General features: G+C 46.8%; 1 protein-coding gene across 9 annotated transcripts in view; it reads right to left on the bottom strand.

Annotated features, from left to right (window-relative positions):
- Positions 1-23396, bottom strand: part of CCDC30 (coiled-coil domain containing 30) — a 40643-nt gene that overhangs the window by 12534 nt on the left and 4713 nt on the right. For 4 of the 9 annotated variants that reach the window (XM_075114099.1, XM_075114097.1, XM_075114095.1 and 1 more), the window contains exons 4-15: positions 19859-20049; positions 16140-16229; positions 15120-15273; positions 13300-13371; positions 12159-12274; positions 9513-9620; positions 8968-9074; positions 7923-8115; positions 3403-3501; positions 2628-2768; positions 922-1065; positions 53-210 (exon numbers count right to left, since the gene is read on the bottom strand). In XM_075114099.1, the coding sequence (XP_074970200.1) occupies positions 53-210; positions 922-1065; positions 2628-2768; positions 3403-3501; positions 7923-8115; positions 8968-9074; positions 9513-9620; positions 12159-12274; positions 13300-13371; positions 15120-15273; positions 16140-16229; positions 19859-20049 (1573 nt within the window). The remainder of the gene's footprint in view (positions 1-52; positions 211-921; positions 1066-2627; positions 2769-3402; positions 3502-7922; positions 8116-8967; positions 9075-9512; positions 9621-12158; positions 12275-13299; positions 13372-15119; positions 15274-16139; positions 16230-19858; positions 20050-23396) is intronic. The other 5 variants (XM_075114101.1, XM_075114100.1, XM_075114103.1 and 2 more) reach the window with 3 other exon arrangements.

Below are 23396 nucleotides of genomic sequence, written 5' to 3' on the forward strand. Positions count from 1 at the left end.
TAGTCAGCAAAGATAATGAGCAGAAAGTACCACAGGCCTTGTTAAGGTTTACCAGAGCAGTTCTTGTTCATCCCTCAAGTTTTTGATCTGTTCTTCCAAAAATACTACTTTAGCCATCTGTTCTTCATACATCCTTTCATCTGTACATAGTTCTTCATGTTTCTGCTCGAGTTTGTTAATCTGTTCTCTTTCTTGTAGGAGTTCAGAGACCTGTAAGGTCAGAAAACACCACGACTTTGATTTTCTTTGGTCTCGTGGAAACCTTTCGAGCAGTACAAGGCAATCTGGGAACTTCATCCAGACAGGTCTTGTGATTCTGTAGCTAAATTATTGTAGTTCTTCACCCCCGAAGATACACATGCAAGTCCTTTTTTCTGCATGGGAAGTAGCTGCATGTAAACTATGATCAAATCACATTTCTGTATTTGATTTCTTCTGTTGTTCTCAGGGGTTTATATCATGTGCCATATTTCTTTACAAAACTAGCAATTCTTGGAAAAAACAGGAAGAGTGTAAGGTACGTACTCGCTGTCTCTCACAGACAGCATCCTCCATCCAAGTCAGCCCAAAACAACTTTCTACAGACAGCTGCTCTCTGCTGTCAATGTCACCTAATTCCTTAGCGCCAGGCAACTCCCAGACAGGACTGGAACCAGAATCTGCCTAGACTAATATCCCCTTCTAAGCAGTGGTGAAACAAAATCCTACAAAGAAAAATGCTATTAAGTCCACGCTAGCAATGACTTTGATTCCTAAAGCTTTTTAATCAATAGCTCCTCCTGAGCGTATGCTACCACAAATATTTCAATTCCAGGTCTTCTTATCTACACCAAGATAAATTTATTTGTATTTGAGCAATACACTAGCAGTTCCCATCTGCACCAGGCACCAGAGCAGCGGGGATTTCTTTACATTTCTCACCTCTGTATCTAACAAAGCATTATCTTTTTGTAGCTTCTCGTGGGGTACAATAATGAGATCCCTGCTTGCTGGTGTTCTTTGGAGACTCGGGAAGTTATTACAATGGTTTGCAAACTCTGATTTTGAGTCAGGCAAAGTTTGTTCCTGGTGAGGAAACAAGAGGAGTTAGCAGATGTAATACACCACTGACTACAAGCTCAGAAAAAGCTTTCTCCTCTCAAATGCCCAAAAACCTCTTAAAAACAAGAAGAGACCTCCAAGCAAATGCAAAGAGCCCTGTGCAGAGCATCAGTTCATAGTGCATCATTAAAATTTACAAGAAAAAAATACTATCCAATTTACTTGCCCGTTCTGTGTGTTGCATGTACTGACAAACACAACGTTGAACAAGCTCAGATCGGGTCCTCCAGGTGAGTATCACCCATGAGAACCCGATGACTTCACACCAAGCTAACTTCCAGCTCTCAGTAAATGATTCGTCCCAATACAGATACTCTAGCAAAAGGAAATGAAGCCATTTGTGAAGTCAGGAATCCCACCATGCACATGCAAAGTTCTCTTTTTTTTTTTTAAAGACCGATACAGCTGTCCGGTCTAAAACAGGTCCTTGGATTTCATCTCATGATCCTCTTGATTGCAAAACAGTCCCCTCCTTAGGCAAAACCACCTTAAGCAACTTTAGGCAACTGGTGGCTGGATTCTAACCAAACTTACAGGGATGCATGACTTTGATTAAAAGGTCCCTGGACCATGAGTAGATTTAACCTTTGCATCTCAGAAGTTCAAGAGTGACTGTTGCCGTTTTCCCCATCATCCCCCAAATCAGACAATTCCTTTTCATAAGTACATTCACAGACCGACCTCGTCCCTTCCTAATCCGCTCTTTGGCAAGGCTTGGTCTGCGTCCCGAGCTTTCACAATGTGAATGTGTTGCCTAACAGCACTACAAAAGTCCTGTCCTCTAGATGCCACTGTTCCTCCAGTAAAATTCTTACGTATGTGCAGTTGCGCCTACAGTTCAGGACTTAACGTTCAAGGAGTGATATGGTTTAAGGCCTCTCAGAGAGCTAAAAACTGGGATTTGTAATAGATGTAAACCCTGCCTCTGCCAGTCTCCCTCAGGTCCCCCTTGTCTGCCTGATCCAGGCCACAGATCTGCAGCTTTCCTAAATTTTTAGCCTACTTTTCAGCCCCTATCCTGCCTGTGTCTGTGCCAGCCCTTGTGTAATTTTGCTGGCATCACACGCTCTGTCTCCTCTATGGCCTAACTGGAGGGCGAGAGCACCAGCAGCTCTCCCGGCAGAGATAAACCCGCCAGCAGTCTACCTAGCAGTTACATCGCTTTGTGCAAAGTGTGCTTTGTGTGCAAAGTGCACATGAGCCTTACGGTCACAAATAACTCTGCAACCTGAGTCTGAAAACTTCCACTTTGCCCTCTAGAGAAGGGGGCTTTGGCTACAAACTTTGAATCACTGTTTTGTTGTTATATTCACTGAAAGGAAATATGAATTAGGGAGTTAGAGACAGTTCTATTAAGCCAGATGGATTTAAAACCATCTACAAAAGCAGCTTTGAAATTGGCTGGACTAGAGAAACACATCAAGAGAAGTTAAGCAACACTCTTAGGGGGCAACTGGGGATGTTTTATGGAGTCACAAAAGGCAACTGCCTCCTGCAGGGAGTCCCACCATAGGAGCTGTATGTACCTGGCTGCCCAATACCACCTTCTCAGCCTTCAGATCTTCTCGTAACAGTTCAAGCTCAGATGCAAGTTGCTTCCTCCGTTCTCTCCGCTCTCCCAGCTGACTTCCCAACTTTTCTATTGTTTCCTGACAGCTTTCCAGCATCTGGAACAACCAAAATTAGGAGTCACTTTTACAGTATCATTTATTCTCGCAAAAAAGAAACAAATTGTAGAAAACATGTCTTCTAGAAAAAGGATAGGAAAAACTATCCTCAAAAGTTGCCAGCAAGATTCCTGCACCTTATACCCAGGCCTAGCTGGACATCTCTGAAGGCCTGGAGCCTCCATGTGACCCAAGATACCTTGGGAAGGTGTTCCCCCACATGTAACAAGCTCTGTCTGGCTTAGACACCTGGCAGATCCAATTGTCTGGCTGGCAAGTAACAAATCAACAGCAGTCAGTCCAAAACCAGCTGGGAAACAGCCTTGTAAATGTACCTACACACTGCCTAGGTTTCACTAAACAAGAGTCAAGCACCTTTACACGTGTAAACCCTTCGCCCCCAGGCCGGGAAGTCAGCAAGCTCCGCGGCGCTGAAGGCAAGACAACTTCATAAGAGATGAGTTAGCAGGGGGACAATGTTGGCATGTTAGCTACTTTCCTCCACAGGCATCCACCTGTCTTGCATGAGCTGATGGGCTACAAACCCTCAGAAGATGGTGACAAAGAGCATTCACAGGAGATGCTCATTTAATATGTTTCTAAACAAAACACTTTCCCAAGGAAAGCCTCTTACCTCTTGCATCTCTTGTGTTCCAGACGATGCCTGCTCTTCCCCACTCATGTCAGCTTTGCTCTTCTGCACTTCAAGTAACTCTGTTTCTAAACTTGTGATCTTAACATAGACAAACCACACGTTAAAACCAAACCAGTACTCACCACTAGTACTAAATGCACAACTACTACTAAATTGCTCCTTGCGCTGCTATTACAGAATGAGCCCCATGTTTGGAAGCGAGGAGTAGGAGGGGACGTGGAGAGCCGCCAGCATGGGCTAACTCCTGCTCACATCTTTCATCCTGCTGCTTCAAAGAGTGAAGAGGCCATCCAAGGTCAAGTCAGAAAATGAAAAATCCCTGCTCCACAAAAGGAGAGAAACAACCCAGACATATGGTGAAAATTGAAGGCCTCCACAGCTTGTGGGCTGTCTGCATGCTGCTCTCCCAACACAGAGGACCCCACGAGACCCTGGTTTATATCATGGGCCATCCTCCTTGCCCATGCTTTTGCAGCACTCACTTCCCTGCAGCTGATCTCATCCAAGCAGATGCTGGACCCGGTCCACCAGCACAAGTCCTGGTCTCTCCACCTCCCAAAGGGGGCCGTAACTCCCTCCTGCAATGCTACAAGGACTCTTCGACTTGAGCCAGCAAAACACTGACCTCTGTACTTCTCCTGGCAGAAAAGAGTTTGTCTAGACAAGTGCTCACTCTGCATTTACACCATCCCCCCTGAGGCCTCTACCCTTGTGGGGGATCTCATGGGAATGATTATTAGTCCTGCAGTTTTAAAGGGCTTAAAGGAGCTAGGAGCAGTCCAACTTTTCCTCCCAGTTACAGTTCCTGCAGCCCCTTTTGCAAAATCCAAGTCTTGGCGCTCACAGCCACTCTGCTCCGCCGCCAGCCAGCACGGCATTCAGCAGCCTTTCCTTTCAGCTCCTTATGCTCAGAAGAAAGTTTGTGCTGGTTTTCTTATTTCTAAACCACCAAGCTGGCCTCCCCCCTGCCCGAGCTGGGCTTTCACTGAACGAGGCAGCAGAGCAAGCGGGGACACTGGAAGGAGATGAAGTCCAGCTGCTGATGGAGCTCAGCTTCATCTGTACACAGCATACCCTGCACCCATACAAACACCACCCACCGTCCCGCTCATACAGATGAGTGCATGGTGAAGCGTGTAAGATGCCTTTCTCACACTCCTTTCTTTGCACTTATTCAGAGATCATTTTTCATTCCTTTCCAACGGCAAGCCAAAGCCGAAGAAGTGCCAAGTCTCCGCCAATCCCAGTCCATTTAAAGTGATTACAAAGCAGCATGTCAAAGCCCGGGAGCTTTGCTTTCACTAACAGGCTTCAGGCACGAGATGGCTCTCTTGAAGCTCCTAGCAGGGAATCACCTCTAAGAGGAAAGCTGCTGCGATACTGCTTTTTAAAGACAGATGATGTTATCCAACCTAGGTGTTAAAAGGCAATCGGTGGGGTGAAACAACCAGCCCTCTTACAAAAGAGCTAGGGGGCAATAAACCCCTCTCCTCTTGCATGACTACATGATAGTTTCAGGTTCAACAGGACATTAGAGCTGTGGAAGGGATCTCAAAAGCACAATAAACCTCCTCTCCCCAGCCCCCAGCCAACAGAAAGGTCAAAGTTGATACCCAGCTATGCATTTCCATCATTTTGCTAATTTCTCCTCCAAGCCCCTAACTTCTAACCATTTAAGTTGTGTACATAAGTTTCATGCCAACAGCAGAACAATACTCACATTGTATCCTGGTGTCCTCGTTCTGAGCCAGTGGCCTAATCAGCCAAGATTTTTGTAGGCGTGCCAAAACAGAAACGACTTCCAAGTCCTCCTCGCATGGGGCTGCCTGGCAAACACCCAGCAGCACTCCTTTCTCCAGGCGCCAGCGCACCTGCCTTCGTGCAGCCCTTCCCTCAGTACCTCCAGGGCACCCGAAAGCCCCTTGGAGTGGAAGGGTGCAGCTCTGCAGCCCTCCATCCGAGCAGATGCTGGATTTAGCTGAGGTTTAACCCTCCTCCTCTTCCATCCCACAATCTGCCCATCTCTCCTCCACTGCCCTGTGTGCCTCTTTTCTGTCTCTTTTTCAGCTACAGCGGCTGCCAAGCCCATGCCAGCCAAAATGCTTTGTATCTCCTTGGCTACCTGGCGCTCCCTGTCCCCCAGAGCAGTGTTCCCAGGGATCTGTTTAACAAGGCACTGAGCGAAGAAGGGATTTCTCCAAACTGAAAATGCATCTTGTTTGATGTGCGGAGGGTTGTGTTTATTCTACTTCAGTGAGAAAGTGGGAAACATTTTAGTGTGTGCTGAAAAAACCCTCATTTAAACAGAAGCACAATCGCAGTGCACAGACCTTTTGCCATTCCCATCAGAGAGCCTGCCCTTGGCTCCTCAGCTACACGCTTGGAAACATGATGCCTGCTGGCATCCTCCAATTAAGATATCTGAACGTGCCTTCAGTCTGTTTCACTGTATTGAGAGACTTTTTCCTCACAACCAGAGGCTACTGATAAATAATTCATCTTTTCTTCCTTTGAACAATTCACCTTGGAAATGTGTGGCTTCAACATTCACTTGTACAACCTCCTGCGTCGTGTTTTAACACAACAGCAAGCATACGGACACATCCGAGCACTGCTCACTCCTCCTTGAAAACCTGCGTGTGCCCTTCCTTCTCACCTCAGAAATCCAAGGTCCTGTACGGACTGGTCCTGCTGCCTGGCAATCCAGGACCATGACCACTACAGAGAGCATCTCTAACCACAGACAGAGGGGAGAGGGCAACTCCGCCCAAGGAAGAGCTCTTGGCCAAGCAGCAGGGCTTTGGCCAAAGGAAAAGACGCCCTCAGCCAGCCTTTGGAGGGAAAAGCCCACCTACCCATCTAGCAAGACCAACTTCTGGCTTCCTCTGTTCTCTCTGGCTATAAATTCTTCAGCTGCCCTGTCTGTAAGGGATCTCATATTCTGGTAGTGATGCTGCAGACGGTATTTTCCCTGAGAGCCAGCAGTCACAAGCCACCCAGAGGAATGGAGAATCCACCCAGGAAATCGAGGCTAAAGACCACTCTGACAAAGGCAGCATCAGGCTAAGAAGCTTCAGCTCAAAACCTGGATGGAGATGGCTCTGCAGGTGTTGCAAGGAGACCTCTAATGTTGCCATGGTTCTGGTAAACCAGATAATCAACGTGGTGCTTCATCTCTGCCATTTCCCAGAGGTTCCCTGACTGTCACATGCAAATGAGTGGAAATAACAGACTTCCTATCAGCCTCCTGAAGTCAAAGGATGATCTGAATGTTCTTGTCCTATTAACAGGAAAAGATCCAGACTGCCCTGGGTTGAGGGTGCCCAAAAATCAAGACAGACACGGGAGAGAGAGACAAACTGCTGAGATCACATCTTCATCAAGATTGAGCAGAGCTTCTCCAGATGACTCAGCTTACCACAGCCCTTCAGACAGGTGTGTCCAGCCAAGCCTGCCCCACTCAACAGCAGATGCTGCAGCAAGAGATAGCAGGTGATGAGGAACTCGCTGTCCCCTCAAATTTGTCATTTCCAGCAGGGATGTCCCCAGGCAGTGCAGATCCTGGTCCCCCACGCCCAGAAGAGCTTCAGCGTTTGTCACACAGGCTGACAGGTCTCCAAGATGCTGTGCTTGGGGAAAAGCCAAAATTGCAATCTTTTGTCATCAGCATGCTTAACTGGTGACCTTTCCTGGGATTAAGGACCATCAGTGTCCCACACTGGCAATTTTCATCTGTCAGACAGGTCTGGAAAGGGGTCAGACATTCAAGTCAAAGCCTGGGCTTCTGTCACGGGTGCCAAGTTACTGGACAGCTCATGGGCTTCAGAACAACCTCTTGCCTCTCTTCTGAGCCTCCAGAGGACTTGGGGCTTCCTGGAACTTGCTCCTCACTGGGAACTGCAGGCAGAAGAAACAACTGTCCAATGTGGAAAAGCAGTTCCTGCAGGAGACAGAGGCTGACGTCCGTCAGGAGCACTGATGCCATCTAGGACAGCCTCTCAAGGGAAATAAGAGCTACAAGAAGTTCAGAAGAAATAGCTCCAGGGAAAAAAAGATGCAACTTGAATTTGAAACAAAGAGGCTTTGCTTCAGCTCAGCCAAGAAACCGAAGGGTGCACAGCCTACGCATACATAAAGGCTGTACAGGAAGGGGGCGTTGCCTGATCTCACTCCTGTGGATGCAGGAGGTATGTTAGCGAGTTATCTCTGCTTGCCCAAGCACCAAGGAGAGGGGCCAGGAGCTGCAAAAACAACGCTGCTGCAACACTGGGGGAATCTGCACCTCCAAGCAAGCGTCATTTACTCACTGCTGGAATTTTTTCCTTCTTTTCCCCTCTTTTCTGAAACCAGCAGATTTTGTTAGTTGCGTTTCTTGTCAAACTAAACAAAGGAGCATGCAGGTTTAGGTCAAACAATTTTATTTTACTAATCAATATGCAGAGAGAAAAACAACTAGAATTAAACAAAACCACATCGTATTTCTTCCATTTCTTACTTACTTTCCGGTGAAGTCCCTCCATCTCACTCTCAAACTGTTCCTTCTCCTGCTTGGTTTGGATCTGTGTCTCTCCCAGAATTGATTCCAGCTCTTCATTGCGCTCAACCAAATCCTCGTGCTCCTGCTCCAGTTTCTGCAGCTTGTGAAGGAGCTGTGAGTTCTGGCCCTCGATGTTTTCAATCACCTCTCGGCACCTACGCACCAAAGACCAACATCACCAAGGCTAGAATTGCTACGTGAAAGCATTGACACACATCCCAACGGCTCACCACTGGCGAGGAAGAGCCAATGTGTTTTTCACTATGGAATATTGCTGTCCTGCTAATGTTGAGTTTTGCATCCAGCATAACCTGTGCCTGCTCTGATTTAGGTGGCGACCATGGGAATTATTGGTGATGGGCTCTACACAGGTAACAATGAAGGTCCGGGGAGAAAACTGGTGAGGTGCTAGGATGCTAAGGGCTGAGAGGCAACGGCATATTCAACTGCTTTAGGTGGAAGAACAGGCTTGGGCATTTGAAGGGGAAAAAAACCAGACAGAGGGATGGGATCACACCCCTCTTCCTCCTCGAACCTGCCAGGAGAGGCTCAGCAGCAGCTTCCTGAGCAGGCCACAGGAGAACGAAGCTTTGACTTCCCTTAAATATCCCAGTTTACATATTTAAGCCTGAAAGCCAAGTTGTCTCTGTACACCCTAGACAGGAACCAAATCCAGAGAAATCTTCCCAGCAGCAAAACAATTTCAAAAACAACACTTTTGTCTGCAGAGAGCCACAAAAGCCCAAGCCTATTCTTTCAGAAAAACAAGCTGGAGAAAGTACCAGAAATCAGCCCGCATTCTTGATACCAAAGGCTACAGACCCCCTCAGGACTGCATTACCTCCGAACTTTCTGATCTGGGAGCAGAGGAACAAAGCTGGTGCCCAAGAGTGTTCTAAAGAACCCAATATTTAAATGCACTCTGCAAGACAGGATACCAGCAACCAGAGCGCCAGATAACCACCATGAAAATACAACAGGCAAAGGAGGATTTCTAGATTGCTCACCTTTTATGAAGTGTTTCACTACTCTGATATCTGTCTTCTTCATCGGAGCCAACCTTGCCTGAAACGTGGTCTCCTTCAACCCTCCCTTCACCCTTTGTGCCCTGTGGCTGAAGAGAAAATTAAGAGTTAGCACATAATTAAGACCGAAAGCTTAGCACAACATGATTGCAAAGCTACCCGAGTCTCTCATAAATGAACGGCAGAGCTAGAAAAGATGAGCTATATCTGCTTCATCTCCCTGCATTAGATAATCCAATAGCCATAGGAGCAAAACCGCCCAAGACCCATAATAATAAGAAGGCACTAGTGGGTATTAGCTTACGCCGACAGACATGCTCTACACATCAGTGTATTTGTTATGGCCAGCATAAATCCTATGCCATGCCTGCACAGGATGCACTCACATATACTTAGAAAGGAAAACACAAATGTTTCTGCACCACAGGCCGTGCGTCTTCATTTACAGCATGGGGCTGAAGTGCAGGGTGGGGCCCGTTTGCTCAATTCGCTTTCTAGAACAGCAAACAAAAAGCCCTTGAGAATACCTGCAGCAAGGACCCTGCTATTTCTTCAGTCTCGGTTGGTCCAGGCAATGGAAGACCTTGCTTTTCGCTCTTCTGATACTCAGAGATCTCCTCTTTGAGCTGTTCAACCTTCAAAAAGAAACCATTTGCTTTTATTTTTGGTGAACACTCATCTTGCTGTCTTAGAGAATTAAGATTCCCCTCAAATCTGCTGTAGATAAACTGCAGATATATTAATATTAACCACTCAGCTCAAGGGATTGGTTGAGATCACGTGGGTGCTCCAGCTGGGAGGCCTCAGACTATTTAAAGAGGTAAAGAGCAGTAAAAGGGGGAATGCTGCGCTGCATCAAAGGGTAAGTGATTTTTCTTCATTTACTTCAACTACTGACCATGCGCATGTCATACGTTCCTTTTTACCGAACGGGACTGAGTGCAGAGGGGTAGAGAGATGACAACCGCTATTTCTGAGGGCACCTTTTAGCCTTTGCTGTTGTCGATAGCAGGGAACCGCTCACATCGCACGGTCGCTCACCGCACACTCACTCTTGGCTCGGGATGGGTGTTCCTGAAGTCCTGCAGACAGTGCTCACCTTCGCCAGGTGCAGATATGATCCCCAACTCTTCAAGCGTGCCCAGCAGCACGTGTGGATGCCACCTGAGCCTCACGCAGTCGATGCCAGGGACCTTGCGCAGGTTCAGCGAACCACTGGCTTGCCATTTTTTACAGATCTAACAGCGCTGCTGGTCTCTGGAGCTATCAGCCATTGCAAAGCTTTCACACACCACCCTCTCAGCATGCATTTTTCCTTCCTTCAGCCTCATGCTCACCTCCATCCACACCCACACACCTGCAGAGCCCACCCAGACTCACGTCTGCCACACAGACACTGGACCCTGCACGGTGAAGGCTCAGTACTCCAACTGGCGGAGCACACGGCAGGGACAAGGTCAGTGTCCCACAGACCACCAAAGCAGAGCCAAGTGGCAAGCCCACTCCTCACCCGGCTGTCCATAACACACAGGCAGAAAAAAGGAAGACTTCAGAGTGCAGAATTCCTGTGGCTCATAATAAAGTACACTTTCAGCTTCTACAAATGAAAAATCAGGGTTTTCTAACTTCTATGCCAACAGTTCAGCCTCATTCCTAAGGAATAAAGGTGATTTGCTTTTAGCTTTACAGCACAGATGGTTGGAAGTGATCTCAGTCTGGCTACATTTTTCTTCCATACAGAGAAAACAATACCTTACATGGGTCTGAATATTTTTTGTGTATATATATTTCTTTTTTAATATATATATTAAAAATATATATACACACACGTACGTGTATGTATACATAGTGACTGAAAGAATCGATGTCCTAAAGCAAAGAAAATGTTATTTGGAATTTAAAAAAATGTAAAGCAAGGAACACGAATGAAACCTCCTTTTGCAGACCCAGGAACAGGCTGTCCTGTAAATACAAGGTTTGAGATCACAAATATGCTTAGACACTACGCTAAGGAAGAACCAGCAACTTCTTTTAAGCACAAGGAACAGAACTACATAGTAAAATTTTTAAATCCTCAAATGTGAATAAATTATATTCAAGCAAGTAAGTCTTCAATATTATCATGAAGAGATGGGCATGGTGTTCTCAGAGATTCTTACATTAATTTAAAAATACTCATTTTAATCCAAGAGACCCACAAGACAGCTGCTGAGCTATCTGTGCTGGGATGGCATAAGTAATTATCGACTGGCTGGCAACCACTTATAGGCTGCTGATGGACTGATATAGAGAGTTTGAGAGTTACGAACAGAAACAGTGTTTGTGCTAAATGACACATTTTAATGGAAAACAGATTGTTATATTAATTCAGTATTGGCAATCTCAGTAAGGAACTATCTTGTTGATAAAGATTATTGTATTTAGAGAATCCTAAACTTATTATGTCACACATTGAACTAATAGTAATGGCATCCACTTAAGAAAGCCCATGCAAAATGAAAAGGAATAAGTTTATCTTCTACTGAGCAAATCAACGTAGCCACATTAAAACGCCAAAGAAGCTGAGAGGTATCAAAACACGAGCATAAATTTAAAATTCTTTAAAAGATAGCTAGCATTGGGTTTTAGACTAAACTTATTCGCTGTCTTTAACAACGGTCCCCAAGAAAAGGTAGAAATATTTATTGCTTACTCCATTTACCCTCTTGATTTGTGCAAGCGCTGACCAGGAACAGAAAGCATCAAGCTGATCCTGTACCCTGGGCACAGGGAAACGTGGCCCAGGGCTCTAAGCTGCCAGCCCCGCAGCACGTACTCAGCGAGCGGGCACAGCCCCTCCGCGTTCAGCGAAGCACCGAATCTTCCTGCGCTGAAGGATGCTAGGAGAGCTGAAATTTTTTTTTCAGGGCTGCAGCAACAGCAGCTGCTTTAAAACACTCTTTGGTTATTTATTCTGCCTGTTTCCCCGAAGTTTGTTACTCCATGAGCCCTGAAACATCAGAACCACAGTTCTAGAAAGACTCGCTATAGAAAAGTGAGGGGAAAGAGAGAGGTGGGGGGGGGTTAAGGAGTAGGGCTGAATGTCAGGAGCCAGCCCAGGAGTGCTGGCCACGCAGAGGCTCCTTGGTGCCATGGCAGAGCAGGAGACCCAGCAGCAGGAGACGGGTACTCACCAGATCGAGGAACGCTTTTCTTTCCAAGTCAAGCGTTTGGACCCGTGCTCGCAGCGCCAGGATTTCCTTGTCCAGTCTGCTGTTGTGCTCCATGGCCTTCTGTAGCTCAGTCCTGTCTGTACAGAACGACAAAATCTGGTCACCAACACCAGTTTGGACCTTGGCCAAGCTCAGAGGGGAGCCACCACACAAACAGTGTTTCTGGAATTGCATTGCCCTTATGCACAGGTGAACGCGTGCGACAATAGAGAGGGGAGCGAGTTCCCCATACATATGGGAACACATTCTCTTCCTCAGATAACAGAGGTTTATGTTTCTGGAGATCCAAGCTCAATAGCAGCACTATGTTTATTACAAGAGCACAGCAGTCTCTCCACAGTTATTCCAGGGAGTCAGTTTACCTCTACATCACAGAAAATGCCTCAGGTATTTAGGTATGGGTTTCACAACCAACTAGGGTGAGCCTTTAAAAACCCAGACAGCCGTATTTCTTATTTTCATCATAAAATTCATAACTTGCCGCAAGCAGAAACACGATCACAGTTAACACATCAGTGCTCTGCTAGCATTAATGTTTATGAAATGGCCAGTACTGCAAAACTTCGGGTCATATGCCAACCCTTCAAGCCTGAGTTAATAAACATACACAACCATCACACTGATGAATGCAGACTATCTTTATTTCAAGTGCAAGAAGTAGGAAAAGCTATTTGTGTTAGGAGCACCCTGACAGAAATGTGTCCACATATACACTGGTATCCTAATCCCAAGTAAAACTAGTGAGAAAACAGTTTTCCTTACAGAAAAGGTGAACGAAGATTTTTCCCTTTTCAGCTTAACGCCGGGCACAGGAAATTTCCGCTTAAATTTGACTTTTATTCAGGCAAAAATAAAAACATACCTTCTTTCTTGGTCCCAATCTCGGGGCGGGCGGGGGGGGGAACACCAAACCCAAACCCCACAAAGCCCAAACCCATTTCAAACAAGAATTTCTATGTTGGATTTTCAGTTTCGTAAATTAAAATAAGAGGCAAGGAACACCTTCTACCAAAGTGCTCATTTTGCTGAAAAGCCTGTTTACCGCTACAGAAAGCCTTGATAGAACTCGGGATCTTCTCTGCTCGTACATAGCATGACTTACCACTCTCTCTGCATGCGTTCACCCCTTCCTCCCGGCTCTCGGGTGCTTGCAGGGCTGACCACGAGTCCGATTCTACAAGGATAATGGCGAAAGTTGTGCTGTGGCAGTCTCTTTGGATGCTTCTGAGCACAAAACTCAGCAACATTTTTAATGCGCTTTGTTAAATACAGTTGAAGGAAAACGAAAGAAAAATAAATTAATGCAGCAGACCACTAGACACACAGTTTAAAATCTCTGCTCACCGTCACCAAAGACCCAATAACTGGGCTACAAATTGGCCAGGAACAATTTCATATTTTCTCTTCAACCCAAGCAAGCAGCTGCAAGTTATCATTGAGCCAAAATACACTGTTTAAGTGGAGTTTTACTAAAGATCAGAGATTTCATTTTAGGTTTTTATTATACAAGCAATTTATTTATAGAACAGTTGGCTCAGAAGCTCATCGGGAGGAAAAGGCACGCAGATATACATCATCAGGGAAGCTGCTAAGATGTTATAACACTAATTTTGCACACTAATACTCACAGCATAATAAACTGCGCCAACGTAACAAGCATTAAACCCTTACTCACAGTTTGGAAGGCCTTATGTTCACTTGACGGTTACGAGAACCATAAAGCACAGATTTCCCCATGCAGACTACGATCCATTGAGAGCAGTCGCACGCTGCAGCCCATCCGTGATCCAGAGAAGCAGCACTGTTTGGAGGCTGCAACACCACGCTCGCTCCATCCCCAGGGCTCGCTCCATCCCCAGGGGCGTACGCAGATCAATCGATACACAGAGCAGACGCCTGCAGAGCGCTCATTTCCCTGCCTTTGATTAAAAGGCTGTAAACGATGGTTTTGGAGGCTGGCTAGAAGGTTTAGCTAGGTCTAGGTTTAGCTAGGTCTGAGTGTTGTGCGTGAGCTGCGAGGTCAGCATCAGGACCTGTGATTCACACATAAACCGTACCGAGGTGGTACCAGCCTCCTTAAGTGTATCAGTCTCTGCAAAGGCACATGGGGCAGGAGCGTGTTATCACATTTTGGGGTTCTCCACTGAAACTCTGCATCACAGATTTTGGGACAATGTAAATAACCCAGAGAAAAAGCATCCAGAAAACAGTGTTTTGCTCAGGAAATCTCTTGTAGGAAGTAGCAGTGAAGCACCTGGCTTGAGGAACTACTCTGATAGGAGCTTTACCAAGTAGTTTGATTTCCCTCCAGAAAACCCTTTAACTTTTATAGTCAGTATTTTACAAAAATGTTAACACTTAAGGGCTGGTCAACAACAGTTATTTCAATAAGGAGGTTAAGCAAATATTAGCAGTGATAAGAATCTAACCAGTCACTTGAAGACTGCTGATAAGCTCTGGTTATGAGCGCTTGTTAACGGCTCCTATGGAGGCAACATCTGAAGAACCTAGAGAAGAGCGGCCCAGCTGTCCTAACACTATGTACATGCTGTTTTAGCTACTCTGATTTTGGACCAAGTCGTCATTTCCTCTCCATCCCCTCCTGGGGCATGAATTTCTCTCTGTATGTGAGCCAGGGAGAGGAAGCCAGTCAAGACCCTGCTGCTGTAATCAGGGATCAGATAACCCCATGTCTCAGCTTTCCCCACTCAGAATTAATTGATCTGTGACTATTAATGACGGCATTCGGATCTCCTAGGTACCAGGCTAACATCTGACACTGATTTTTCCAAATTACAAGCAGAGAGGGCACAGGACAGCCTGCCTCCCACTCCCCTGGGTGAGAAGTGCAAGGCTTACACTAACCAGGAGTGGGCTAAGTGCAGGCCAGTAATGAGGAGTGGCCACAAGAGAAGCACTTACCTATTTTGCTCTGCTCCTTTCTTTGTGCATCCAGCTCGTCTGTCAACCTCCGGATCTCTTCCTGGGCCACCATCAGCTTCTGTGTGGCCTCATCCAGATCTCGTTCAACTCTTGCACGTGATGCTTGTTCCCTCTCCAGCTCTTCCCTGTAGGACTGAAACACAAGGGCTAACGCTCCAACGGAAACGAGACAACGCTCCCGGTGATGTGACCAAGGCAGGTCCCCCCTCCACACTGCTCCTGACCCGCCAGAACAAGGGTGGCAACACAAACAGAAAGCAGGTGAGCTTGGGGAAGCCACTGCAGAGGCAGGAGACAGACACACAGCCAATAACCCTCTTCACCATGGACATGTGCAAAAACACAGGTGTGGAACTGCGTGGTGTGCCTGTTGCCCTACACAAGGCTCTGTTTTTCCCTCCCTGAGACAATGCCATTAATTACGATGCATTTTCAAACACAAAATATATGAGGTTTTCCAAGGGGAGGGCTCCACCACACCCCGTGAAAGGCTGCTCCACAGACAAGCCCACTCCACACGTTTGCGGTCCCGTGGCCATTGTGAGAGCTAGCCCCAAGCCAGCCCAGCACTGCTAACCTCCTCTTCCAGTCTCCACTTGCTCCTAGAGCGCAGGAGCCAGAGACTGGTCCTAGTGACCCGTGATTCTGCAGAAAAGTCATTTCAGCTGATATAAAAAGAGCTATTTCTCCACCCCTCAACTTTGGTCCACTCATCTCCAATGACACTTCTTTGTGGCTACCATCAAAGGCACATGAGTGCTTACATGGCCAGCCCTGACCCAAAGCTGGTGAGATGTTAACCCTGGCTCTCAGCAGAAGCAATTCACTCATGCATCGCCCCCAGGCTGATGTGGTTGCGCAGCCCGAAGTTCAGAGCTCACTCACATCCCATCAGCTAAAAACAATTAAAAAACTCACAGCGTGCTTAGGAACAGACCAACTGCTTGAAATCTCGACTACACGCCACGTCATCAGCAAGAAAACGTGCAAATGTTTTACCTTATTAATTGTCTCTCCAGCAGGCCGCGTGGATTCATGCTGTGGTGGGAGTTCGTCTTCTAACGTCTGACAAATGTGATCAAACTCATCCTTGCACAGAGAGAGAGTTAACAAGTCAGCACCACCAGAAAGCATGCTGCCATGTATCCTGACACCAGCGTGTAGGATTTTCAGTTTCAACCTATCTTGACACGTGGGGGGTTGTAATCATACCTTATATTTGAAGAGAACGTTTTAACCAGAGTTACCCCAAATCCTTGTGAAAATCCCTGTTTTCTCCATTAGTACTGGGAACTCTGGGGGTTCACTAATGGTTTTTCTAAAACCTGTGACCTCCTTGGCTTTTTCCTTTTTGAGCCTGTGGGCTCGGCTTTGCCCAAAGAAATGTGTTGGTGCCAAGTATGCTTGACTCACTTCATCAGAGTAACACTGGGTTATTTCCCCATGTCCCTCTCTTTCGAGCCACTTATCGAGTTAACAGATTCCTGCTCCCCTGCAGCCTGCGCACATGAACCAGCATCAAGGGCTTGCTAATGCTCAGGAGGTTGGTTGTCATGGATATTTTGCACCTCGGCTCCAGAGAGGTGAGCACGCTTGTGCATGCCATGCCTTCTACCAGAGCTCGGAGAGCGTTTCCCCATGTATATAATAGAGGTGACTACACAAAGACGCATGTTTGTACCCTTTTGCATTAGCGAGGATGCATCAAAAAAATCAATTATGCTTGAGCAGTCCAGCTAAAAGCTGCATTCATTTCTGTAACAGACAGGACCGTATCTGGACCTCCAGTCTAAGAGTAAAACAAGCACGTAACAGGTCATTTGAGAATAAGAAAGGCTACACGTTCCAGTAAGCAGAGTAACGACAGCAATTAACCTATTAACCTGTAACACTGCTGTGACTCTAATGATTCTGTAAGACAAGTGTGATGCCACCCCAAACAATGGAGCACTTAATCAACAGTTTCTAGTTCACAGGCATGGACAGCAATGACATCATCTGGGGAGAAAAACCAGTCTGCTTTAGAGAAACTGTTTTCCTGAAAAATGTGTCTTTCACCTGGTTTTAAAAACAGAGAAAGGTGCCATGTATATGAACCGCGCAGAAGTTGTGTTCGATTAGCAACAAGGAGCATTAAGCTTATAATGTATTTTGATCATGCAAGAATACCTTTTCCTTTAATAAGCCTCACTCCTCTAAACATCTGCATGAAAATTGGGTAAAAGTCAGGTAGTTACAGGCCTGTCCACCTACCAGGGGACTGTGGCACCTCGTACCAGGAGGGATTCAAGTAAACTCCACGTCATTCCTCACACACAGACAGCCTATGTTATCTCCACGTACAAGGCTTTGCCTCGGCTCTGCCCTTTGCCCAGCCCAGCTGCAACAACACACTCTCCATCTTCATCCACCATTCAAGACCAGTCTTGTTACAGAAACATGTTTATTGCAGGATCATTAGAAAGAACAATCCTGAGAGGGGACTGCTAGGACAAGTCAGCTGCATCCTCAGAAGGACGAGCTCCGCACAAGGAGGTTTGGATTCAACGCCAGACTTGCAGGATCTGCACCCTTCATTTGACCTGGCCCTACTTCCCTTGGCACTGAAGGAAGAGCAAATCCAATCACACCCGGTAAACACTCAGTAGAAGCAGTGGTTACCCGGCATTTCATTGTGAGGTTGCAGTTCTGCTTCCCCTTTTTAACTACAGTGGGGTTTCTATTAGACTGCTTTGTAGAAAAAAAAACCCGCAGCAAACATTTGTATCAAGTGACAGGCGTTCACGGGCAGATTATTCAGGATTTGCAGAGAGGCATTTTCTGTCCCAGAGTGGGAGACAGCATATCATGGAAGTTTCTCTGCCTCACTGCAAACAGATTCTTTGATTCCAAGGTGGATATTTACATCTGAAGGTGTTATTGTACCATGGATGAATCCCAAATGACACCCAACCCTACAACATTTAGGCAGACTAGGCCTCTCCAGCCAGAAAGGGATGCTCTTGAGGACAGTAAAATACCAAGTGGCACAGAAAAGGCAGACAAAAAGGCAATTGTTCACTGCCTCCTAATACAAGAGCTAGAGAGCCTCGAACGAAGCCAGAAGATGGTAAGTTGAAACAAAGGAACCTTCATGTGACAGTAACTGAACTGCAAAAGTCCTTGCTAGGAGATGTTGAGGATGTAAGAAAACTACATGGGTTTAACAAGCAGCCAAATTCATGGAAGGGAAAAAATAATAAAAAACTAGACCCAACAACAGCACCCCTGGTTCAGACACTGCATGCCACTGGAGGCAAGGGGAGCATTTCTGATGAACTGCCACGACATATTTGCCCTCCCGTGGCGCTGCCTTCCGAGGTTTTGCATTTGGCTTCTGGTCAGATGGCACAACACAGCTCAAACCAAGCCGAGCCTCCCTCCTCCAGCGAGCTCGCCCAAAAAAGGCCAGGAAGCTCTTCAACTCCAAACCAGTTTTATCAGAATGAAAAACTAGAAACTTAAAACACTAGAAAGTTCAAGGCAGCAACAGAAGATGAGACAGAAGCGAAGCAAGAAGCTCTCCACCTACTTGTGCCCCAGCAGGCAGCCCCTGGCTTCCAGCCAAGCCCAACTTCAGAGGTCACCAAACCCTGCTGGTCCCCTCTGACCCCGGGAGGGCTTTCCTGTCAGTCCTGGCTGGCTGCTCTTTGCAGGGCCTGCAGCTCCTGGCCCTCTCACATCCGCCTTGCAGCCTGGAGCCTCCTCCCCTAAGCTCACTCACTGTTCCCCAGGCAGGAGCACCCCCGCTCCCTCCAGAGGGGCAGCCTGGCCCGGCCACTTCTGGAGTGGCAGGAGACTAGGAGAAAGAAAAAATTTAATGCTCTGTATCACAAATACCGCAGGGCTAATCAGGCTCTAGACCTGACCCAGTGCAACAATTTCTATGCTCCTGTATATCCAACAGCCATTGCTGTCAGAAAAAAGTTATGGATGAGGCCAGCAAGCACAGCAATGCCGGAGAAACAGCTACAGCAGCTCCTGGGCTCCAGTTCTGTGAAATGGCCGTATCGAGGAGCAGGTGGAGATCAGTGGCCTTGGTGGGAGGGAGATCTCCCTAACTGAGATGATCGGTCACAGACTGTCTCTCCAACATGCAGTAGCTGCTGCTCCTCCTCCAATTTGGCAGCATTCTTCACCTCAATCTTGGAAAGCAACAAACTCAAGATACGGACAGTCTTTAACCTACCAATCCATCAAGTCATGCTGTGAAATTCATTTACTGAGCTCAGTTTGTAACCAGAGGTTTGGTCAACTTCCATTCTCCAGCTCAGCAGCTAGAAGACAAGGGAATGAGTTTTAACCTCACCTGAAGTAGAGAGAAGGCTTTTTTCTTAAATTAATGCTTTTCGGGGAACTCAGCCATCTGAAATTAAATACTAGATCATCAGGAAGTCTGGATTAGTAGAAAGTCATTATTACCCAGTGCAGATCCTCAGACCAGATGTATCAAAAACTCTTCAACATTTTAAAATTAATCCTATTCACTATCGCTGCACAAGATGTGGGAGCAAATCAAGTGTAAATATGCAAGTCAAATTTCTTAATTAGCTTCAGCATTAAGAATCCACAATGTCCTCACAGACAGGAGAAACATTTTGACTTTAAAAAAATATCTCAAAGACAACCTTTTCCGCAGCATGCTTCCAGTCAGCCTGAGCAGCTAAAGCGGGAGGTACCTGAAGCTGTGCCGCACACAGCCTGTCTACGTAGCTGTGTGAATTCAACTTCTGATCCGCGATCTCCAGTTTCTCCAGGAGCGTCGTTCTTTCTACCAGTAAATAGGCAATCTGTTCGCTGGCATTACTGTGAGCTATTTCGGACAATCCTTCCTGTTCCAGCATCTCCTCGACCTCCTTCAGCTGGGCTTCTGCAAGACAAGGCTTTCTGTGAACAGAAGAACAAATGAAGCCCGACTCCTTCTAGATCTGCATCCTAGCTCCTCTAAACACTCCCCACCACAATAGCCCTGGAGCTCACCAACAGCTCACAAAACATTTGTAGTCTCTTCTGCTTCCCCCATCTGCTGCGCCTTCCTTCTGCTGCGCCTCGACTGAGTTCTCCTGCCTTGTTGTCAGTGGGAGAGTTACTACAACCATTTTCCTCGACCCAGCAGCTTGGTTATCCCCAACCCTTCCACCCCTTAATACAGTTTGGTGGAAATTAAGCAACAGATTGAGAGACACCAGACGGACCGGCAATCACATAGACCTTTTATTTGGAAGAAGAGACACAAAATACCCTATCACTTATATAAGCAGAACATCACTGTTTCCCTAAGGACTGTCTGGTGGGGAGGTGGGTCTGAATACCTTATTTTTACGCACACACAGCAGCGATGCACAGCAGCACCTGGTGCATCGTGCACAGCCCGTGGTAGAGGCCGGGCTGTTGGATCACACATGATATGGTATGATACGGCCAGGAACCAGCAAGAGCCTGAAGCAGTTGGAGAAACAGCACCCCATGGGCACAGAGGGACTCGGAGTACTTCTTAAAACATGACTCCAGAAATCACTCCCTGAAGAGCGATCCTGACCCATTCCTCCAAAACCAGCCACAAACCCAGGCCAAGGCCTGCTTCTGCTAACACAGACCTGTTGTTTGAAGGTCTCCTGTAGGATTAAAAATTCCTTTTGGAATTAAACTGTCAACTCTTCACCATTTATCCCAAAATTATAGCTAGGAAGACTGTGTACCGGGAAAAACTTCAAGATTCAATGGCCTCCAAGGCAAATAGTTTGGACTTGATCAACGGTTGGACTTGCTGATCCTAGAGGTCTTTTCCAACATTAATGATTCTATTCTATGATTCTAGACGACAACAGCACTTGCAAGAGAAGCTGATTTATGGTTAGGCACTGTTGTCTTTGTGCAACAAACAGTTGTTAAAAAAAAGCCCCTCATTTGCATGGCTGGAAATTTATCTGGCAGGAGATTATGAGGAACCTTTGGTCTCCCATGTGGTTGGGGCCGCAGCACTGGATCCAATGGCTTGCTAAGATAAGGAAGGGTTTTTCAAAACCTCCCTATGTAGTTCATATTAAAAAGAAAACCAACAAACCCTGCTTCCAATTTGTAGCCCAAACCAGATTATAAAGGTTTCCAAGCGCCGTAGGGTGGGAACTGGGGGGAGTTGTGGGTTTCATATGGAGGAAGGAGGGATATTCACACTCTTTTCGCTGCTTAGGGAGCTAGAGTTAGACACCTGAAGTTAAGCAGAGCAAATATTCCTCATACTCTTACACAGGATACACACACAGCTCTGGACAAGTCTGTTCCTCACTTCCATACACTGGATTTAACAGAGGACCCAGTGCAATCACATCCTAAGGCTCAAATCAATCGCATGTTTCCACTCTGCATTTTGCAGCCAGCTCTGTCCAGCCCTGTGGATGGAAAACACCCTGCGGTTTCCCGTTCGCCCTCCCCTCTGGTTACAAATTACACACTGTTCAATGAAGATGTCAAACATGGCTGACTTGCAGCTTTCCTCCATGAAGCAGAGCAAAATATGGCGTTTTGGAGTTTAAAAATAGCTGGCCGCTTGCTCCATATGCATTATGAAGAGTCCACAGCTCGTGCTCAACTGAAAAATCCCCCTTACCTTGCAGTTTCCTCCCAGTTTTGCCGAATCGCATCTAAAATAAGCTGAAAGCTGCTCTGCTTTATGGCCAAAAATGGGACAACCATCTCCCTTTAGGGACAATGCTCTGAACTCATATGGCAGCTCCTACGCTGACAGTTTTATTTTCAAGTACTTCCCCCTACACCTAAGCAGCACAGTTTGGGGAAGCAAGACCTAGAAATTTTCCCCAGGCTGAAGAAGAAAAGGATTTGGGAGGATGAGGGGAGTCTGCCCTCCACAGCACAGACCACCTGCTTGTAAAAGCCCACTAATTCCTTAGGAGTATCTCGAACACCTTCCCTACCACGTCCAACACGTCCCATTTGAGAAGGGCAAACACCTCATGCAAGCAACGTTGTACCACCGCACCGACGTGCCCCCCCAGCCATCTCCTGCGCCGCCTCCGCACTTGCTTCTTTGGAAGCCAGTTTTGTATTTGCAAAGGCCTCTTACCCCAGCAAGTTTCTCCAAAATAAGCAGCTCACCGGTACCCTCACACCCACGACAGAAGCTGCATCCTCTCGTCCACGCTGGGTATGTTTAAGCAATAGAGCTCTTAAAATAAACAAGCTCAGGCCACAACCATTTATTCTTTTTGTTTCACTTTTTAAACAAATCAAGGCAAGCCCCCCCACAGCGTTGTGCTCTACTGCCATTACATTTGTTTTTCAGAAAGGCTTTTGGTAACCCAGCGCGTGAGTTATCGATCTGCCCTCCAAAAACATCAAGGCGTATTCGACATGAACCATCGGAAACAGATTACGAACTGCCTCGAGGAAAGGAAAAATTTCACTCTGGGCAGAGGTACCAAATGAGGTAAAGCTCAGATCAATAGCCCAACATAAAACCAGCAGTGGCTGCTCTCCACAGTAACCCTTCAAGCGCATTCCAGGCCAGAAGAAAACGTGTAGCAGAAACTTACTTTTTATCATCAGAAACAGCTTTCAGCAGATCTAATTCCTCCCAGCGACCCTCGGGACCAAGCAGAGCTCCAGATCTGTTTGTTTGCTTTTGGAAGAGGGAGCATGGTCAGCCCTGAGAGCCCACCCAAGCAACCTCCCGCGTTTACCCAAGTCTTTGCCTCTTCCCTTCCAGACCCCTCAGCTCCCCAGAGCTGGAACTCCCAACTGTCACTACAAGCAAGATCAGGACAGATCCTGTCCACGTGCACGTCACTGTTCACAGGTCAGGCCCCTCCTTTGTACCACGGGCTCGAACCAGCCTCTGTCCTCATCTGCCCTTTCCCATCTGAAGTCATTACCATTTCAAGCCTCCCAAAAGCTCCCTACCACCACCTGTTCTTGCCTCCCCCACATTTTGTTTAACAATCCCCTTAGATTGGGGTCTGCCTTTCCACAAGGTCCTTCTCCAGCCCTGCTTCCAGCCTCATCTGCAGTATCATCTTGGTCCTACTAAAGACAACCAGCAAAATAATAAAATAACATTTTGCCCTGCAAAAATGAGAGGGGGAGCGGGACCTACTTCAAGACCTTCAGCCTGTCCTGCACCGCACAGGGCTCAGGAGGCATCTCTGGGCTGGTTTGCACAAACTCTGATGGAAAACAGAGGCCCAGGGAATAGACACAGCG

The sequence above is a fragment of the Phalacrocorax aristotelis genome, chromosome 19 (genome assembly GCF_949628215.1).
Source record: "Phalacrocorax aristotelis chromosome 19, bGulAri2.1, whole genome shotgun sequence".
In the NCBI taxonomy this organism is placed as follows: Eukaryota; Metazoa; Chordata; class Aves; order Suliformes; family Phalacrocoracidae; genus Phalacrocorax; species Phalacrocorax aristotelis.